This window comes from Lipophrys pholis (genome assembly GCF_963383615.2).
Source record: "Lipophrys pholis genome assembly, chromosome: 8".
In the NCBI taxonomy this organism is placed as follows: Eukaryota; Metazoa; Chordata; class Actinopteri; order Blenniiformes; family Blenniidae; genus Lipophrys; species Lipophrys pholis.
This window is the reverse complement of record NC_137630.1, coordinates 12,772,295-12,793,059: the sequence shown is the minus strand read 5'-3', so window position 1 is coordinate 12,793,059 and position 20,765 is coordinate 12,772,295. Positions and strand designations below refer to the sequence as shown.

Sequence of the window (20,765 nt, the reverse complement as noted above, 5' to 3'; positions counted from 1 at the left end):
AGATAAAAGGGCCAAGGAACAAAAGAAACAAGGAAAGGACGCAACAGCAGGGACATACAAGGGAGACAAAAGAGACACATGTAGACAAAAAAGACGAGGACAACAGGAAACAAGAGTGGAGTTTGTGTTAGAGCACATACAAATACAGGACATTTAGTGGCAACTGAAAGGGGCTGAATCAGTCTATTAACTATTTTACATGTTTTGGTAAACAAATCTTTCTTGTTGATTTGTTGCTTTAAGGTCTGTTTAAAGCAAAGTTGAGGATTATATAAATATGCTACGTCAGAAAATTATGAATTTAGAAAACTATAGAATGAAATCAAAAACTTCAACTGAGTTGTTTTCTCTTATCAGACATGCCCTCAAATATCTTAAGGGAGAGCGGAGTGCTCTCTAAAGAAAAGATTTGATGTAATTATATATACACCTCGTTGTGATTATTGACAATATCTTATGATGTGACAAACATAGAAGACATGTATTGCTTTACCCAAACTTTCAGGAGTTTGTATGTCATGCCAATTTTGGAATATGTACTCAAAAATACTCTTTATAGTAATTAATGAATAAAGCACTGTTCATTTTTAAGCCTGCATTCATAAAGATAGTGACATGAAGAGCAACAGAGTAGGTATAAAGGCAAGACAAAAGACATCAATCTTAAGAAATAAATCTCTTTTAGTGTGGCTGAAGAAATCAAAAGGTTTACATTAATTTGGAGCTATTGTGAAGCCTTATGCCGCATTAAATGACTATATTCGATTTGATTCTTATTTCCACTTTAAATTTTCGTGATATACAGAATGTGTGCGGGATTCCTTTCTCCTGTTTCGATGTATTTTGAACCAGTAAACAGATCACATTGTGTTATACTCATGTAAATGTTCTGTAGGAAGCCAGAGAAAAATTGTGTCATTGTTTAAGCGTGAGAACATAGACTCCACCTTCAATGGGTAGAAGTAGGCAGTAAAATGCTGTAAGGTCTGAAAATGCATGAACAACAGGAATTCATTATTGTGAATAAGTATGTAATGATTGCTGTCGATCAAAATTGATGCTGGAGGTGGACCATTAAAAAAGAGAAGAGGCAAGTAAGAAAGTACAAATACGTTGTTCCTGTACTTGAATACATTTCACATATATTGATATGTTAGATGCTGTTTTTTGACAACTTTTAACTTTTACTACCTATATTTCAAGATAAATATCTGTAATATATACTCCTTATATTCTAATGAACTGGATGATTAACCTCAATGGATGACTTGTCAGAGATAAAACAGAGAGGAAAAGGTCATCCCATAAGCATGTTCCACATTGTTTGCATTGTTTTTTCAAGCTTCAATAATGCTGTAGACACTCAAGAGGGATTTGGCAGCAACATTGAAATGGATTAACCCTGAATAATGTGAGTACATTTTAATTAAGCGGCTAACATGGTAATAATTTTGCAACTTGCAACAACACCACTGCTGGACAAGGTAATAATAATAATAATAATAATAATAATAATAATAATAATAATAATAATAATGACTTTAGAAGTAACAATAGCATTCTCATTATTCTACTCTTTCTGATCATTTAATGAATAGTCATATGTACCGCACTCAACACGGCAGTAAAGTATACAGTTTACGTTTAAAAATGTTAGCGCTCAAGCTTTTTAATACAAGGGAGCAACTAATGACTCCAGAATAGCTGTTAATGCACAGAATTACAAAATGTTTGTCCCTCATGCCACTAGTATTTTATAAGTGCAGTTAAACAGTGATCTCAATAATGAATAAGAATACCAGGGATTGGCAGTGTGCCATCACAAATCGTCTATGCTGCCCATTGGACAGATTAAGTTTTGGCCTTAAATACTTTAAACAAACTCAAAATATTTATTTTTGTATTCAGCGTTACATTGTAGCTATGATACATGTAGGTTTTAGACTACAGATGGAGCGAAATTAATTAAGTTTGTTTGGACGGACAAAACAATCACAACATCTTAAAAAGCAGTAACAAAGGGAATAACTCATCACAGCATCCACATGAAACATTTACAGCTATTGTGAAATAAAAACAGGGCAACAGCGAATGAAAGGAAAGTTTCATTCAAAGGTACCAAGGACATTCATTATTAATGCTTATGGAAAGTTGGGAATCCAGCAAACAACATAAAAGTGAGTCAAACTGCTATCTAGAGCAAAGATAATGACTGTGAATTTGTGCAGGGATATTTCGTCCAAGGTTTTAACAAGCTATCTATTAAAACCAAATTTTACCCCTCTTACAATGTTTCTATATTTTGTTATCAAAAGTACCCTGTGGATTTTGTTCGGAATTGCTGTTTCACTCATTACCGCAGGAAGTCCTGAAGAGGAAACACTTCTCTGGGGTTGCATCACTACCCAGTATGACAGTGATGGTTTGGAGGATGTAAATGAAAGCAAAACATTCAGCCTCACTACAACTTAGAGAGACACTTTGACCTTAAAGTGTAAAATGTGAAAACATTTCTTTTGACAAAACATTGAGCAATGTTTCAGACAGCGAGCTCAAATCTTGCGTATGCATTGACAATAAAGGAATGTTTATCTTTATCTTACTTCATTTCACACAGTTTTGAGATGATTTTCAATTAATGGATTTGTCAGAAGTAATTTAATCTTTAATTGTTATATGATTCATTACAAGTTCATCCACATTTGAGGAAGCTATAAGCAGTAATTTAGAACTACACTGTTTTACTCTTTTATTTTCTCACAGTTAACTTTATCTGTCTATTTTGTCTGGACCATAGGCCTTTTTAACCAAACGTGAGGCTAATGTATCTACTTCTACATCTTGCATGATTGTCTTGTCTATAAAATTTGTTTTATAAACGATCTAAGGACTGTGCCAGTCTCATCTTGAAGACATCTGTCCCTTTCTAAACTATTGAATGCTGTTTGATCCCAATGATTTTCTGTGTATCACTTTGATTTTAGCGACTTTACCTGGTTCTGAAGAGCTTGTTGTTGGTACAGGGTCAGTCTGGCCTTGGTGTGCTCGTCAGTGGTGGGGCTGAGCGGCTTGGGGTCAGACATGGACCGTTGGGTGCTCTTGATGGGCCGTGGCATGGATGGGTGTCGCTGGGGAGACTCGGCTGTGTAGGACTTCTGCTGAGGTGTGACGTGGGCCTTGTTCAGTCTCTCACTGGACAGAGAAGTCTCCAGCAGGCGGTGAGGGGACACCGGTGAGACGGGAGAGTAGAGAACTTGTGGAGACTTGGGGGCTGTTTGCTGCTGCCGGATGATGCTGGAGACAGATTCGTTGTGAAGGTGGTTGTGAGGCTGATAGTTAATGTCCAGTGGATCGGGGCGCCGTCGCTCAAACTTGGCTGCATTCGCTGCAATATGCTGCTGGCGCTGCTGGGTTAGAAGGTCGACAGAACTCGACTGTTGCGTTCCAGTGCTCGTAGAAGAAGAATATGGACTGACTGTGGTTGGTACGCTAAGCTGGGGGGCAACAACCCCCTGTGACTGGGCTTCAGGGTCTGTCTGGCATGCAAGAGACTGTCCTTTCTGGGTTCGCTCAGGTCCGGAGATGTAGTGCACAATCTCGACTTTATTCGGATCAGGTACTGTCACATGAATTGCCGGGGAGACTCTTCCCAGGTGCTCCACTTCTGTTTGGCACGACATTTCCCTGATGGTCTGGATGGCGATGCTGGAGGAGACCATCTTGTGTGTGTCAGTTTTGGTGTCAGTAGATGTGGCGGTCGAAGCTGCAGAACCACCGCCTGCTGCGCTGGACTCAGAGTGCCGGGAGAAGCGGGAACGTCGTCGTCGGACCGGATGCTCAGTCTCAGCCTTGTCCTCATCGTCATCTGTTTGGACGGAGCAGTCAACACTGCGACCACGTCTCCTGGTGCGATGGCGCATCATGTATCTGTTAGGAGAGGAAACGCAGGACAAACACATGCGGGAAAGTAGCCAGTTTATGTGTAGGATCTGGGTGCCAATATACTTGTGTGTGGATCACTGGCAGCCAATATATTTAGAACAACTAAGTCAGCACAGAGACAAACATACCTCTCCTCTCCGTCTTCGTCATCAGTCTGCACACAGCTGTCCACAATCCTGCGGGGGGAGCCGTAGAACATTGCGCTATCTCCGTCCAAGCTGTCCCTGGTCAGTCTAGTCATTGAGCTGTGTTTCCTCATGTTGGTCCTGGTGTCCATGTGCTCCTCCTGAGTCCTCAGACAAATCTCAGATGAGGAGTTGGGGAGGGAGCGGGAGCCCATATGAGAGTCGATGTACGGGTGTAGCGGCTGTCCGCTCATATCCAGCTGGAGAGGAAATAAATATTGTTTTACGGCATCTAAGTTGTTGGTTTTATTTCATTACTTATTGTTGATTGAGAATATATGGGCTTGACACTATGTACTAAATGTACTTGCCCTATCAAGGAATCTCCAAAACATTTGAAACTACTGAGGGAATGAAAATCATCACCATTTGAACTGAATTACTTCTGGGTAAGATTAAACTTAACCACATTAGAAGAACAGCTCAGGTTCGAGGGTTTGCTGGGAGAGTTAGAGAGATGGAGTTGAGAAATGCCATGTATGTAGGAGTGATGGCAGCTTCATATCAAAAAAAGCCTCTGAGAATGGAGATTCCAGGTAAAGAGGGGAAAAGGAAGTGCAGCGAGGAGGTTTATCGATGCAGTAAGAGAGGGCATGCAGGAGACTGGTGAGAGAAAGGAGGATGCAAGAGACATAGGGTATTGAAAGAAGATGATCCACTGAGGCAACGTGAAAAGAAATGGGTAAATATAAATTAAATACATCAGCTGTTGTTGATTTTTACAGTGTCCACTCATAAAAGTAGAACTTATGATCCTATGTTAGTCCAATATTTGTTATCGTGACAGCAGGCAGCCCTGTTTATAGTCATCTCTTAGTGCAAGACCAATCTGTATGCAGACGGTTAAAGCTTACGAAGTCAATTATTTACCAGTTCAACAGGTAATATTTCATCAACTCTCTTTTATAGAAACACATGATACTCAAAGTATCTCCCAGATTCAATATTTTCCTTCCTGTTTTTGCTCGTCAAGAAATGGTAGATGAAATAGAAAGCCTCAAATCAAAACTGTACATGCGAGTGTAGTAGTTGAAGCCTTCAACATAGTTGCTCTAGGTGATCTCATGAATCAGTTGCCATTGTTGTTCAGAAAACCCACCTGCACACCATGAGCTGCAGCAGTTTTCTGCCTCTTCTGCTCCTCGAGCTGCTGCTGGAGCTGATGCTGTAAAGACTGGATCTGGTCGAGCTGGGACTTCTGCTGGGCCAACTGCTCCCGCTGCAGCACCAGTTGTTTCTCCCGTTCATGCTGCTGCTGCTGTAGCACCTACAGAGATGTTGGTGGATATTAAGGAACAGACGAAGAACACAAGGGGAAGACAAATTATGGAATCAGACAAATGAAGGTTGGGAATAGACAAGGTGAGAAAGCAATTGAGAGAAACACAGAAAAGGTATAGAAAGGGACAAAGTTTTTTTTTACTGCTGGGTACCAGGCTTACTTCAAAATGATAAAATTCAAAAAAGCAAATCAAATCACAAGATCTCTAAAATCAAACATAACACAGAATAATATTTGAGCTGATGGATTAGTTCTGAAAATGGTTCCAAGTTAGTCAAACTTGTACATATTGCAAAAGCCAAGAATGGAGGTGCAACAAAAATGAAGTGCGGCATGTTCTGGTAAATGCTGTTACCAGTCATGTAATGTGCATATTAAATTTAAAATTTAATGCATTTTATTTATTGCTAAAATGACAGGGTGGTGCAAATAAGGAGTTAGGTTTCTTTTTATGCTTATATTGTAGGTTATGAGATGCAGAGTAAGCATTCAGTTTCTGTTCATTCTTATTAACGAAGGCTTCCACACCTGTTTAACAGACTTAACTTGAAAGATTTTCAACTGCTTGTTCTATCAAAAAGAGAAGAAAATTGTCAGGTTAGCCCTTCATTTATCTCTTAAAACATTTACAGATGGTGAATTAGAAGTAATGGATGCAATATATTCAAATGTGCTGCTATTAAAAATCTTTACCACATAATTTAATGCATATTCTTTGTATATCAAACAAACCAATAAATGGAATGTGAAACCACTTCCCTGTTTTCTGAATATACAGTAAGTCAGACCAACAAACGAAACATGAAACATCTTCACCAACAAAATTTTCTAATGCACATCCTACTGGCACGATCATGCACACAGATACAGGTAAATACCCAGTCAAAGACATAGCATGCAAACAACACATCTATATTCAATAACTCAAGTTGGATGCAAACATTTTTGAACCAAAGAAGTTGAGAGAGAAACTCCAGGGACATAGTAGAATAGTGTTACTGATTAACAAATAAATCAATAAACTTGTCCCATGTACTATTTTAAAGACTTGCTAAAAGGCATGCATTGATAGGCATGCATAGAATGCAAATAGAATTTGCTTGATCCTAATATAAGGTTCAAATAGTTTACCACTTAATAAAAATAATTTCAAATGATATAGAAAAAGTTAACTGAACAAGATACACCACAAGAACCACCATCACAGAAAACAAAAATAAAATCCACAAGTGAGCGTATATTCAGTGCAAACGCAAAAACCACACAAAGCAAGACACCATTAAGCTCTAAATTCCATTTCTAAACTCCAAATTTCCCTCCCTCTACCTGTTCCTTGATGGTCTGCAGCTCCTGTAACTCTCTCTGCACCAGTATCTGCTCCTTTTCCCTGTGCAGCTTCAGCTCTATCCTTTCCCGTTCCAGCTCCTCCTGCAAGCGCAATTGCCGCAGTTTCTCCAACTCCACACGCTCCCGTTCCATCTGTAGGAGCTGCTCTTGCTGTCGATGCAGCCTCTCTGCTTCGGTTTCACCTTCCTTGTGTATGGCCCCGGGTGGAGGGAATGGAGGAAGACCTCCTGCGAGGGGTAAGCCACTGGAGGGGGCCGATGGGCCTGCTTGAGGTTGGGTGTAGCCATGTGCGTGAGAAGGACCTGAGGGTGGATATGCATGCCCCGCAGGGGGATGCTGCTGTGACTGTTGAGCAGTAGTTGGTGGTTGCTGCTGCTGCTGTTGTTGGTTGTGCAGGTGTGCCTGTGATAGATTTATTGGTTGGTGCTGTGGTTCAGTTGGTATGACAACTGTTCCTTGAACTGAGGTGACCTCTGCAGTGGCACCTTTCCCAAGGTAAACAGGTTCATCCTGCCCTGTAGCGCTTGGAGTCGCCATGGTTGCAGACACCAAAGCTCCAACTGGTACTGAGGTTGTTGTCGGAGCAGCAGCAGTAGTGTCAGTAACTGATGTTGTTTGGAGAAGGCCCGGTGCTGGGTATCGGATTGGAGTTTGTCCAGATAAGGGCACTCTGGGACTTGTTGGTAGTCTGCTAAGACTAGATAGGGGTACTGGTGTCATGTTGGCAGAGGGATATGGTCTGTAGACTCCCCTTAGTAATGGGCGAAGAACTGAAGCAGGCTGAGTTGTGATGGGAAGCGTAGAAGCTATGGGGGTCTGAATAGTAGAGTAGATCATTCCATCAGAGGACCTAATGGCAGCAGGGTACATAGCTCTCAAGCTGGCCTGTCTGGCATTGATAAGGTTGGTTAATGCTTGACTGTGAGAAATTGGCTTTCCATCAAGTCCAAATAGGAGATTTGGTCTCAGGCCAAGACTGGCTGCAAATCTGGAAGCACCAAGTCCAGTTCCTCTTCCCATACTGCCAAACTGCATCAGGTCTGGGTTGCTTCCATATCGATCCATAGTATTTAGAGCCGCACACATGCGACTTATCTCTCTTGCAGTTGTGGCACTGTACTGAGCCAGATTAGCTTCTTGGAAATTAGCAATGTCACGAGCAGAATAGCCATAATCTGAACTGATGTTAGATAGAGAATTATATCTTCTTATTGGCAAAGATTGGGCTGTAATGTCTCCTCCATGTCGTAAGTCTGTATATGAACCATACTGCATCCCCATGAATCCTCCATAGCCTTGTTTCATAGCAGTTAAATCCATAGCAAGTTCTTCTGATGCTTGAAGATGTGGTTCCAGTTTTGAATGGTAGGACTGTAGCCCAGCATCAGCAAGGTTTGTATCAGACATTGAAGGCTGCAGCCTTCCAGGAAAAGGTAACGTGTAGGCCTTACGTCCGTCCATTGGATACTCATGGTATCTTACAGGTTGTCTTTCTTGGTCAGAGTCATAGGTGAGAGGGGGAGCAGATGGTGGCCTGATGCCCTCTTTCTCAGAACCACCAACGCAGCTTCCACCAAATGGAAGTCGGTAAACAACGTCGCAACAGGCAGGTTGATTATCAGATTTAATTTGGCCCCCTGTTAAATCTACTGCATCCTGTCCTTCTTCAACCGCCACAAGCTGAGTCACTGCCCTGGATGGCTCTGGTCCTCCATCCATCTGTACTATGACACTATGTGGTGATTTCACACCTGGCATTAAGCCAGGGGGACTGGACTTCCCTTTCAGCTCAATGGGACCAGTGCCATACAACTCAGGGTTGACGACTGGTGACACAGCACTGACCACAGCTGAAGCAGTGGTAGTCTGGCTGACTAGTAAGTCTTTTTTCAGTAAAGGTGGGACTTGGCCTGCAAGGTTGTACCTGGCCAAAGCTGATGCCTGGTGATGATGGTGCTGCATCTGATGGTGCTGCTGTAACTGTTGTTCAAGTATTTCTTGTTGTTTCTGCAGCTTCTCTTGCTGTTTCTGTAACTCTCTTTGTTGGACACTGAGATCTTCAAGTTTTGCATCAATTTTTGGTATTGATGGGTCAGATGGAGGTGAAAAGGGTGGCTTGTTTTGGGATAGACATACTGCAGAGCCCATACCCTGACCCAGATCAACACGGTTTTGATGGGGATCACCATACACTGTCGGTTGTTTAGGCTGGGACATGAACATAGATGCAGCTACAGTGACACTAACAGTGGTTGGCGTGGTTATCTCCTGTGTGTTCAGGTTCATAATAAGTGGTTGTACAATCGTTGAATGTCTGCTGGCCTCCGACCCTCCATGGTATTTTCTGCTTTCAGTAGCTAAAGAGGTTAGATCCATTCCCTGGTCAGTCATAATGATAGGAGTTGATTTGGCAATTGTTCTGAGATCCACAACACTTCCACCTTGGATCATGTGTCCCTGCTCTACCCTAGAAGTTCCCGGGACTGTGGATATTCTACAGAGAGAGATATTATCCATTGATATGGACCCTCTTGTGTACGTGCTGGCTGTGGTGACCATACTTGTTCCCACATTCACCTTCTCTACTCTTTGTGTTCTATAAAAGCTGCGTGTAGGAGACTGTTGGTAAGGTGGTGTATCTGGAGGGCTCTCACAGGGGGAGTAATTGTCAAATGTTGATTGGCGGCTAAATCGGGTAGGTGAAGACAGGGGAGAAGTAGCAGTGTTGACTGTCATTGGCCTGGCTGGGCTTGCTGGTGGGGAATATGGAGCATCCTGGGAAGACTGCTGTCGATAGAGCCGTGGGGACACTGATCGGTGTGCTGTTTGAGTTGACTGAGCCATAACTGGAGATGTTGGCCCAGAACCAGATTCCATTCGCAATGCTGAATTGAAAGTCTGTGTAGAGAATTCAGCTGTAGCCCTCCTAGACGGAGAACGAGTGGGACTCTGTGGTGGTGGTGATGGAGAGAGGGGAGGGCTCGTGCTCCTGTAATAAGTGGTATACTTAGGAGAACGTGGCTCAATAATTCTTTCAGTTGAGGATGTAGAGCTATCTCGCACCTGAACACCCCTGGTTTCCCCAACCCTTCTGGTGATGACTTCTCGTTGACTATAGGCCTGGGTAATCTCTGCAATCTTGCTGCATACACTTGAGACGGTTGCTGAGGATGTGGCAGTACTTCCAGCGTGGCGACGACCTATATCAGACTGACTGGACGTCATGGTGTGACTGGTGCCAGTTTGAGAAATAGTGACTGCATCTCTGGCATAAACACCGTAAGCAGCAATAGTGGTTGCAGCAACTGTTGGAGTTATCCCATTCTTTCCTGCTTGGGTTTTGATTCTGTCTTTGTGTCCATCTTTTGCAGAGAAGTGCTGAGTTACTCTCACATCAGGGATTCGTCCACCTGTCTCGGCAAAGGAGACTGGAGCTGAGATCTGTGTAGGACTGGTCCCCGGAGTCAAGAGAGCATTGCTTTGCTCCAGGAGCTTAGCAAAGGCGGAGCCTGTATCTAAAAGCTGTTTGTCTTGATATGAGCTCTCGATTTCAATTTCTGCTTGCTCATCTGTGGCTTGCTGCATCTTTGTAATGTTCTGAGATGTTTGACGAATCTCCTCATAAATATCTGTCTCAGTTTCTGCTGCCTCGTTGTCATATCCTGCTTGATCTTGTTCATATTCATACTCATCATCATAATTTTGTCCATTAATGTCGTCGTCATAGTATTGTCCATGTCTTCCATGTTGCTGTTGTTGTTGTTGCTGTAATTTCTGTTGTTTTTGAAGCATTTCAGCTTTCCTCATCATCTCCTCATAAACCTCCTCAGCGCTCTTCAGTGGTTTGGAAGTTGAAGATGGTGCTGTAGTGGTGGTTGTTGTCGATGATTTCTCTATTGGTGAGTAGAGGGACATAAAGGTAGGAAGGTTGTACTCGCTACCTGATTTGTAGATTTTAGACTCATATCCTTCGGCCTCTGAATCCAGACTTTGAGGGGAATATTCAGAAGCTGAGGAGCGATGGAGTTCTTCCATTTCTGCTGCTTGTCTGAGCTCTTCTGTTGGAGAAGCATCTTCAATTGGTGAGAGATTGCTAGGTGGTGTCTTGGACCGCTCCCTGCGCCTTTGAGCTCTAAGCTCTTCCTTGTCCCTTTTGGTCTTTCGTGCAGTGCTTCTTATTCTCTGTTGTTCCACCTCTCTCATCTTCTCCTGTTCTCTCAAAAGTTCTTCTTCTTCCCTCAGTTCATCCTCTTCAGAGGAGTCTTCAATAGTGGGAAGAAGAGGGCCATGAGAGCGGTGGCGAGCTTTCCTCTGTTGCTTGGCCTCTTCCAGTCTTTGCCTCCGGCTAGGGCTACTGTCGCTGTCCTCTTCCATTGATGAGATGGATGTAGGAGACTGTCCTGAGCCATATGAAGATGAAGTGGGCGGCAGAGTTGAGGAGTAGTCCCCACGAGAACGCTCCTCAGGAGATCCTGTCAAGCTCTCCATCTCCAGCTCCGGTTCGCGGTCAAGGCTCAAATCATTTTCATTGCTCAGGTCCATGTCTCGACTGTAGCTGTTAGTGTTATTGAGTTCAATAGTTTTGAAGCGCCTCAGGCCTCCTTGTGAGGCCATTACATCTTCCTCACCTTCTTCCAGTGAGCCTTTGTAGACATCAGTGGAGCTCTTGGTTTCCTCCTCAAAACTGCTGGAGTGGTGCTGAAGACGTCTTTTCTCCTTCCCCGAGTCAGAGATGTGCTTATGGTGGCTTTTCTTAGGTTTTTGGTAACCATATCCTTCATCTTCCTCATCATCATCTTCCTCCATCTCGTCCTCCTCTTCCTCCTCGTTGTCTTCGTCAGCACTCATCTCCATTATCTGTCTCCTCATGAACTCCTCGTCAGTCATCTCGGTGGGCTCAGTCTCTTTCTCCTTCTTTTTCTTTTCCTTTTTCTCCTCCTTGCTTTCCTTCCGTTTACCATCCCACTCTCCGCCATCTTCCTCCTCCTCCAGAATGTCCTCTAATTCCTCATCCGAGTCGTACGCATCAGGTGGGATTGACAGGGACCGTGGTCGCTGCTTCCCTCGATCGTCCAAGTCTCTGTCTCGATGTTTTCTAGCCCTTCTGTCTGGCTTCTCCTCGGAGAGACTCTTCTCCAGCAGTGGCCTCATGGAGCTTTCCAACTTGGTGATTTCAGAAGGACTCGGTGGGGAGCCCCGCCCAATGATTCCCCGTTCACTCAGCTTCATTTCCTCCTCCTGGATTAGACCTGTAATTTCACTGTGTGAGCTGGAGATGCCATCAGAGGAGTAGCCAGTGTCGCTAAGGCTCTGAGGGCTGCGTGACAAGTCGTGGGTGCTGTTGTTTTTTGTATCCTGAAAAGAGAAAAACAAAACAAAGAAAATAAAACAAAAAAGCATTAGGTCTTGGAAGAAGTAGCATATTTAAATACAAAAATCTGCCACGGGCATGCATACAAATCAAGCATACATAAAATTCAAATTCGGATATCTGGAAGTTCATTTTGATAAAGAGTTAAAAACACTAACATAAAGAATACAAATTCAATATTTGAGTTTGTTCTGAATATTTGTTCAAATGAAACTGAATAACTCAACAAAATTAATGTTTCAAACTCATCCAAATAGTTTTTCATAAACAAGCATACTCATTAATATTGGAACAATTAATGGCGGAAATCAGAATGCAGTGCAGATATCGATGCAAACCACAATTATTGATTAATCAAAACCAAAGGAAAGTGGGCTAAAATTTAATCCATATTATGCTTCTATAACAATATAATAGATGTTAAATTAAATATGATACAACTTAACAGTCTATGTAGTGTAAAAAAAAGCTAAAGGCTCACCCTTTCTATTTCCAAGACTTATACTGTATATCTACCCAGTAAACAAACCCTGAACAACCACTTTATGTAAGTACAATTCCAGTTTGTAATGAAACTTGTTGATAAAGTGTTAATTTAATCTGAAGAGAAATAATTAACAGTACTACGATAAATTACACGGTTATACTATACTGTCTTAAATCATACGTAGTGTAACACTTTTCTTGAGCCATTGATGGAAAGAGATTAGTCCAACTGCTTTGAGATGGAAATAAAGTTTTATTTTTGATAATGCGCTCAAATGAGACTATAAAATTAATGTGACTGAAGCATAAAAATGTCCTTAGAAACTCATTCATCAATGGCTCTGTGTCAGATGTTTGCTCATACCATGCCACGTCATAATCTCAAAGGGACTAACCTTGTGAATGGAAGGGGAGATGAAGAAAACATACAAAACTGGAAATATGGAAATCTTTCCTAGAAAACCTTTTAAATGGTGACAATACTTCAGAAACTGTACTTTGGGTTCTTTGTGCTTCTGTTTGTTAGCTGCTTTCCAAATAAGCAAGGTCTGCATCACATTACAAAAGGCTGGAAGCGGCAATACTTGCGCTGACGACTTGAAGGTTTAACATATTCATGGGCTTCCAATCTGTACAGAAACGTGAAGCGGAAGAAAAGGCCCTATTTCACTCGTTCTCTTCTCTGTCTTTCTCTTTCACTCTGTGTCCGTCCTTAAAGTAATCCGTGAATGCTTTGCTGCCACTTGCAGTGTCAGTATAATGTGAAGTGGAATCAGTGACATGCTTTCCAAGCAGCCACAGACACCCACCACTCAAGTAGAAGGTAATTGGTTCAACTTACAAATCTGAGTAACACTTCAACAGTTTGACAGCTACAACGTTGTGTCAAAACACACTCCCATATAGATTGCCATAGTGTTCTGGATGAACAATATTTTTGCAATTGACGCAAACAGAAATCCAAATGTAAACAAAGTTATATGTAATCTTTTAAAGAGAAACATGTTGTACAGTAACAGCAAGCAACACATAAGCTCCACATAGAGGCTAAAGAAGACAAGAGCCAGCACGAAAAGTGACCCAATTAAGGAAGAGGTGAAACAAAATCATGGGGACTGTAATCCATTCTCTTCAACAGTGATTCCCAACCTGGGGGGTGCCAAGGATTCGTGAAGGTCGCAAACCCTTCTTGAGTTTAAGAGGTATAAAAATGTTTTGTGTTTTAGACATAAGTAAGGCAGCATTTAATTAATTTGTCAAAAAACTACTAAGTTTAAGCATTTACATTATAAGTGTCTAATAAAAAAAAAAAAAAACAGTTTAAAAGTGCCAGCAATAAACACAAAAATGAATTTAAAAACATTTGGGAAAGTACTTAACAATACTCCACTTGTAACATACGCTTACTTAATAAAAAAGGAGCCGTGAAACAAGCTCCTCATTTTCCAGTGAAAACTGGTTCAGTGTTGCTGTTTGATTATGATCAAACGATTGCAATAAGTCACAGATCAGATCAATCAAACTTTACAAGTTTTCAGCAGTGATTCCGGCAGCAACATTTTAGTTAAGTTTTTGGCTGCTTCCTTCCAGTGTGAACCATGCTTCATTTGGCACAAGTTATTATGCTGGATGGGCCTTCAGTCGGAGATGTTGGTGGTAAAAGCACTGCTTAAGGACTTCCTTATGAGTAGTTGTGTCCCACTAAACACTTAAGCCTATGGAAGTGTTGCTCAGTGTTGTTTTTAGTTTAAAGTGTTTGTGGAAAACCTGTTTACAAGCTTTGAGGTGACATCCATTCTCATACTTAGTTACTTACTGAAGATTGCATTGTACAGAACATATGATCGTAGTTTTTTGTGCAATGGGTCTGTCAGTTTAAGAAAACAGGACATTTTCATGAATTTACTAAACTGCCCCGGACACCCGGACACAGTGTGAAAAGAACACATGTTTGGGCAAAAGATGTTTGGTCAACCTAACTTAAACCTAAAATCAATCAAGCTGTGAGAGAGTTTTGTGAGCATGCCATCTTGTGACAAAGCCACTTAACTACAATCTGGAAAAAAAACCAAAGAAAAACAGCAATAAGCATGAACGCATGAACGTGAGAAGCACTGATGGAAAAGTTCTGGTTTAGTTCAGCTAATGAGATCAGCTATATGTTAGCCCTCATTTTTACAGTTACAGCAGCTATACACTAATTCTATCGGTTTGGATAAATACTGTAGTTGCAGTCTTTATAAGTGCTTTGTCTCAACAAAACACAATAAAAAGTTTCTATTTTCAAATGAGATGGTGAGCAATCTCGAATTCACAGCGCAGCAGCTACTCGATGCTAACCGAGCATCTACTCCAATGCAGGAGGACTTAAAACATGTGTCCATTGAAAGGAATTTAATGATGGGACTGGAGCTTCTGTCCTTTGATGACTTGGTAAACCATCCCATTAGGTTCACCCTCGCAGCTTGGAGGTCGACCATTGGCAAACTCCCGCATAACGATTTTTCTCTGGTGCTTATCGGGAGTCACGGTTAAGATAATGTAACGTGATGAAAGGACTCCATGAATGTGAATCATGGATGCATGGATGTAGCCACATATTGAGACATAAACTGCAAACGGGGTAAATTTCTGGTGCCGAGGCATGTATGTGTCTGCGTTTACAAAGAATCAGTCAGACTTACATCATAGTGTCTGGACTTCTTAATTTCCTTGATCGGTGTGATCTGCTCTCCTTTCTTCTGGGAGGGTTTGGTCTCTTTGGTGGTTTGGTAGTCGGGCTCAGTCTTGGGCTTCTCTTCTGTGGATTTCGTCTGTTTCTGGGACTCAGTCGTCGGTATCGGTGCTGTGGCTGGCGTTGTGGTCTTGGTATCAGTTGGCTGTTTGGCAGCTGTGGGCGCGAATGGTCCACCAGTTCCTGTCTGTGGTTTCTGTGTCTGTGGCTGCGCTGGCTTGCCCCCCTGCTGGGTGCCAGGTTTATGGAGGGGGCTTTGCTGACTGGTTGGCGTCTGGTGACGGGGTGAACCCATCGGCTGGTGTTTGGGAGATGGGTGAGGAACAGGAAGCGGAGGCTCGTCGAGGCCGCCTCCGGACATCAGCCGCTGGGTCTGGCAGTTGAGACATAGCCATTCTTTCTTCTGAAACACAGACAAGACAAACACATGAATACAGTCAATGACAATGTGTTTTTTTTTTGTTATTGTTGTTTTGCAAAGGATCATCTGCACTAATATATTTGACAAAATATCGAGTAAACAGCTAGTGCTGTGAGCCTTTGAGATGTACTGATTGGTTTTGCTGTCACGACCTGTCGAACACAAACATTTAACAAATGGTAAATTATTTCTCAGCAGTGCACAATCACAGCGCAGGGAATAGTGTGTGTGTGCGTGTATGTGTGATAAATGACTATACTGCTCTTTAACTTTTGTTACTCATCATAGTGAAGTGTGTCTTCAAGTTCCCAGTGGGTTAAAAAAGACTGACAACTTAATGGACTGACTAATATTCTTAACATTTAGTATGTCCATTTCCTTAAGCAGCAGACTGCTTTGACACTTGCACACGTGCGCGCACACAGAAGCATGAGCTCTGTGTCTTGAAGTCTTTTCTTCACACAGAGCTGTCAGAGCTGCAACAAGCTGAGCTGCTACGGCTTGAAAAGGCCATGTCAGTTCAGCTGCTTCACTATGTTTATGTCCCATCAGATCCACCTCTCCAAAAATTAACAAAGCCTGAGAACTACTGACGGATATTAACAGTATGACACACACAGGAAAGCATGCACACGTTACCTCAAACCCATTTTTACAATGATATATGGCCTTGAAAGTACATTTAATGTTCAATAGTAAATTCAGAATCAATAAAGATGAGTGATTTGTTGTTTTCTTTTTTTAACAGAGAAGATTTATCAACATTAATTAACCAGCACAAAGCACATTACTAATATTTCCAAACCATTTTCAAGGCTTTGCACAAACCTGAGTGAATCTCACAGACTGACATGCAACTGATAAACCCTTAAACCTTGTGCACTTTCACACTGAGGAAAGAAGGATCCCATCCTCTGTGCCAACAAGGAGTAAAATTTGCAAAAACAGTATTTTTGTAGCTTAGTGTCACTGTAAAGTTATCCTCTTTTAAAATATGATTAAAAAAATAACCAAAAACCCAAAACATGTTATAGCTATGTTATAAATGTCATTGTACGTGAACAACATATTTTTTACAATGGAAAGAATTCTGCCATTTTGAGCTGGTAATTTACTCGCAACCACACTGTGAGCAGTTCTTAGTCGTGGCATCACATTTCTATAATTTCAATGAATTCAACGAAACAATGTCAATTGAAAAAAAGACACCTGCACCAGAATTAGGGGCTCCAGGCTTTTCCAACACAGAGGTTGTCAAAACCCAATTCATAAATGTCAAAGAAACCCTATTGCACGATTTTCTATAATCCAGAGCCAAGCTAGGAAACTGGGCTCTTTTTGCAATATCCTCTTCCTTCCTGCCACCAGCACCTTGTGTTTATTCTGTCTGTCTCTATCAGGGACAGCTCATGCTGTATGGGGCAGAAAAGCAGCTGTATTACTCATGTAATGAATAATTGGCAGATGCAGCCCTCCTTCTTCAACACTTATCACCCATCTATGCTCATCAAATCCCCTCTCTGTCTCTCGGCGCACTCGCCTCGCCTCACCTAACCTCTTTGTACTGTAACTCTCCTTCTCTCTTCACTGCTTTTCTATTTCTTCCTTTTTTTCTATTTTTTTTAAGCTCTCCTCTGCCTGGAGCCTCTTTTATCTCACTCTCTCGCTGTCTTTTTCCGAATCCTTGGGAGAGTTCATCCGAAATTAGGTGTCAAATGAAAAACGTCATCAGCCTCTACTGAAATCCAGTGTGATGGAGGCATTCCTTCCTACGTATACATAAGAAAGCATATGGACATCTTATCTTTTGTAAGACGACTAGTAACTCTTATGAAGACAAACACGAACGAAGGGTCACAGAATGAAAGATTTAAGATTTTTCAAATCTTAGGCCCCATTTTTAAGTGAAAATGCATAATTTTTATGTTACTATTGCAGAATAGGTTTGCTTTTACCTGACACCATTTTCAAAACTAAGTCTGTTATCATTGAATATTGCCTATGTGGTCTACAACAACGTGCAGGTTGGTTGAGAAAGTAATAAAAAGGTAGATGCTCAATATTTTATTTGCTCACTCAGCTTTTACGTGATGCCATATCCTCAAATGTAAAACAATCCACATGCTCACGCCTGTATAAGGAGAAGCGGAAACAGTTTAGAAATTTTCCTCAACGTTGTGACGCTCAATCATTAAGATAGCCGATATTGAATTAAGTGTTGTTTGACAACTTCAGCACTGGTTCTGACTTCCATTTTATACACAGCCTCGACGGATGTAGCACGCCATATTCATTCCACTGAAAAGCTCCTAATCAGTAAGTCGCTAAGGTTTGAAATACATGATGAGATATTGATGAAGACTGCTGAAATGAATGTATTTAGCTGCACACTGAGAGGCTGGAAACATGCCTGTGAGGGGACATCTGTTAATGCACAACACTGTGAATCCGTTTCTCGCCCAGTGGAGTCACTTTTAGGTGGTGAAGTGAACTTATTGGCTCTTTTTTCTCACACGGCTCTCTCAGGCCTGCAGACATTATCACATGTGCTTGTGTTTGTTGTCCTGCAGAGTGCCCCAGCAGTGCCCACTTAACCTACATAGCACAAACAATCTGGCCTCTTCTCCTCCTGTCAATAACGCTCGCTAAAATGCTCCATCAGCTCTAATTCTCTTTGCAGAGCGCCGCTGTTTTCTTTTCATCATGCCGCCTTCATTCTGCAGCACACTCAGGCTCGTTCGCTGCTTCGCTTTCTTTCAAAGTATCTGTCTTTTCAAAATCTGTTCAGCGTTGTCGGATTTATTTTTACTCTACCTTCCAGCTTTCTTTTAGAAATCCTTATCTGTCATGTTCACCCAATTGCTCTTTTTTCTGTCCATGATTTTATTTTTTTCAACTCCTAACTGGAAATGGATAGAAACTACCTTTAATATGTGCATGTGCACATTTAATTCCTTTCATCAGCGGATTTGATTAATTGAATCGCTGTAGAAATTGTTCATGATGATTTTACTGTCTTGGCTAAATGGAGGTCCCACAATTACACATGAATGAGACTTGTTCATGAACAAACAGCATCAGAAGAGCAGGGCTGCCATTTCTCTTCTCCATCTCATATATATATATATATATATATATATATATATATATATATATATATATATTTTTTTTTCTTCCTATTGTTACCCTCTTCATTAGCTAAACATGTGTCCTGGTTTGGAAAACTGAAGTTACATAGAAAAGAATTATAAAAAAACAAACCCCAAAAAACACAAGTAAATTTGAATATATAACACAGATAATCTCAACACTCCAAATATCTGCATGAACCAAATGTCCATGTACAAAAAAAAAAAAAAAACACGAGTTGTAGCGGCTTCTCCTTGTCTGTTTACCCGAAAATGGATTTAAACGTCTGTATGTGCTCGGATCCGCCACTGGTTTAAAATGCTGACAAGGTCATTAAATAATCATGCTGTTGTTGCTCTCTGTTCATGGAAAGATTGCCCACTCATGTCAACATGAGAGGTGAGATTATAGCGACTCAGAGAGTCGTGCTGATCGAGAGAACGCGGCAGTGCTCCTTGCATGCTGGAGTATTGATTGTGATTCTGATCAATTTTGATCAACTGCGACTTGTATGATGGAGATGATAATAAGAAAGCCATGCTTGTTTTCAATTAGAACTTTAGTTGGTGCATATGTGACAAACAGTTTCGGAGACAGAGATGAATGAATCAGTAACTTCACATGTGCATTTGAAGTGTGATTCATCACAATGAGATTCCTTCATAAATGCTTCTCTCTGTTCCAGTTTGCTGTAAGTCATGAGTCATCCTCATTTTTTCACTCTTTTGCACCGGCACAATTTCTTTTTTCTATGCAGTCGTTTAACTTCTTACTCCCTCTCCCTCTTATCTCCACCCTCCCGTTCTTCTCTCTGCCTGTCACCCCTGGTCTCCTTCTCTCTCCCTCCAACAGAGCGAGGACTATTTTTACCCAGAATGCCATTGTTCTGCTCGAGCGCACATTTTCCGAGCACTGGCTGACGCTTTAGGCTGCACTCCGCTGCGTACACTCGTACACTCGCACACACACAAGCACAGTGTGGACACACGGTTCCCATCGATGCAAAATGGAGGAGGCCTTTTGTGGCTGAGGGCTCACCAGAAAGAGAGAGGGATGACAAGCAGAAGGAGGAAGAGGAAGGCGAGGAAGGGAGGCGGAGAGGGGAGAAGCCCACTGGGCAGAGGAGAGGGAAATGAGGAAGTGACTGACACCACATGTGCACAGTAGCTCTGCTCAGCCTGGAGTAATGTGGCTCCCTGCTGCGTCTGATGTCACTGGTTTGAGTTGGGGGGAGGTGAGAGATGAGACGGGCTGATGGAGAGGAGGATGCGGAGGAGGAGGTGGGAGTCAGCTGAAGGAGACAGGAGACCTTTGCTGCTTCCGTCGCTTCACAGTGACCCCATGTCCACAACGATGTCAAGTGAAAATGCATTGTTTTGGAGCTTTAGTTTCAAAAAAGCTTTGGATTTATAAGTAATGTTTTGAAAATGATGCGTGACACGGAAACGGTAGAAATGCTATAAAATGATGTCGTTAGCTTGCCAGTATTTTTTCCCAGGTACTTGTTAAATGGATGAATGGTCACTCTATATTGTGCAGTTGCACGTTTTTCCTCTCAGCTCCACCTTTCTGTCACTTAAGTCTTTCAACTGCCTTCCTCTTCTCCTTCCTATGACTGATCTGAGTCTGTTCATCAACAAAACTAACGTTCAAACTACACTGATTTAACTGATATAAGCCACCAACATAGGAGACGTTACCCACGTGCTGTCAGACACAAAATCCTTCATCCAGTGACGCTATCCCTCACCATCATCAACATCCCAGGAACTGTGCTGTAAATCAGTTTCATAGGGGACAGTCCATTTTAACCTCAGGTCAAGCACCTTATTGAGCCAATTCCATCGCAGACGGGTTTTGATTCACGG

The 20,765-nt window shown here is 41.9% G+C and overlaps 1 protein-coding gene across 1 annotated transcript in view; it reads right to left on the bottom strand.

Moving 5' to 3' along the window:
* bsna (bassoon presynaptic cytomatrix protein a) overlaps nt 1–20,765 on the bottom strand; it is a 150,804-nt gene that overhangs the window by 24,923 nt on the left and 105,116 nt on the right. Inside the window, exons 4-9 of the mRNA XM_080470444.1 lie at nt 15,298–15,750; nt 6,736–12,111; nt 5,938–5,979; nt 5,227–5,394; nt 4,071–4,327; nt 2,994–3,927 (exon numbers count right to left, since the gene is read on the bottom strand). Of these exons, the coding sequence (XP_080326570.1) occupies nt 2,994–3,927; nt 4,071–4,327; nt 5,227–5,394; nt 5,938–5,979; nt 6,736–12,111; nt 15,298–15,750 (7,230 nt within the window). The remainder of the gene's footprint in view (nt 1–2,993; nt 3,928–4,070; nt 4,328–5,226; nt 5,395–5,937; nt 5,980–6,735; nt 12,112–15,297; nt 15,751–20,765) is intronic.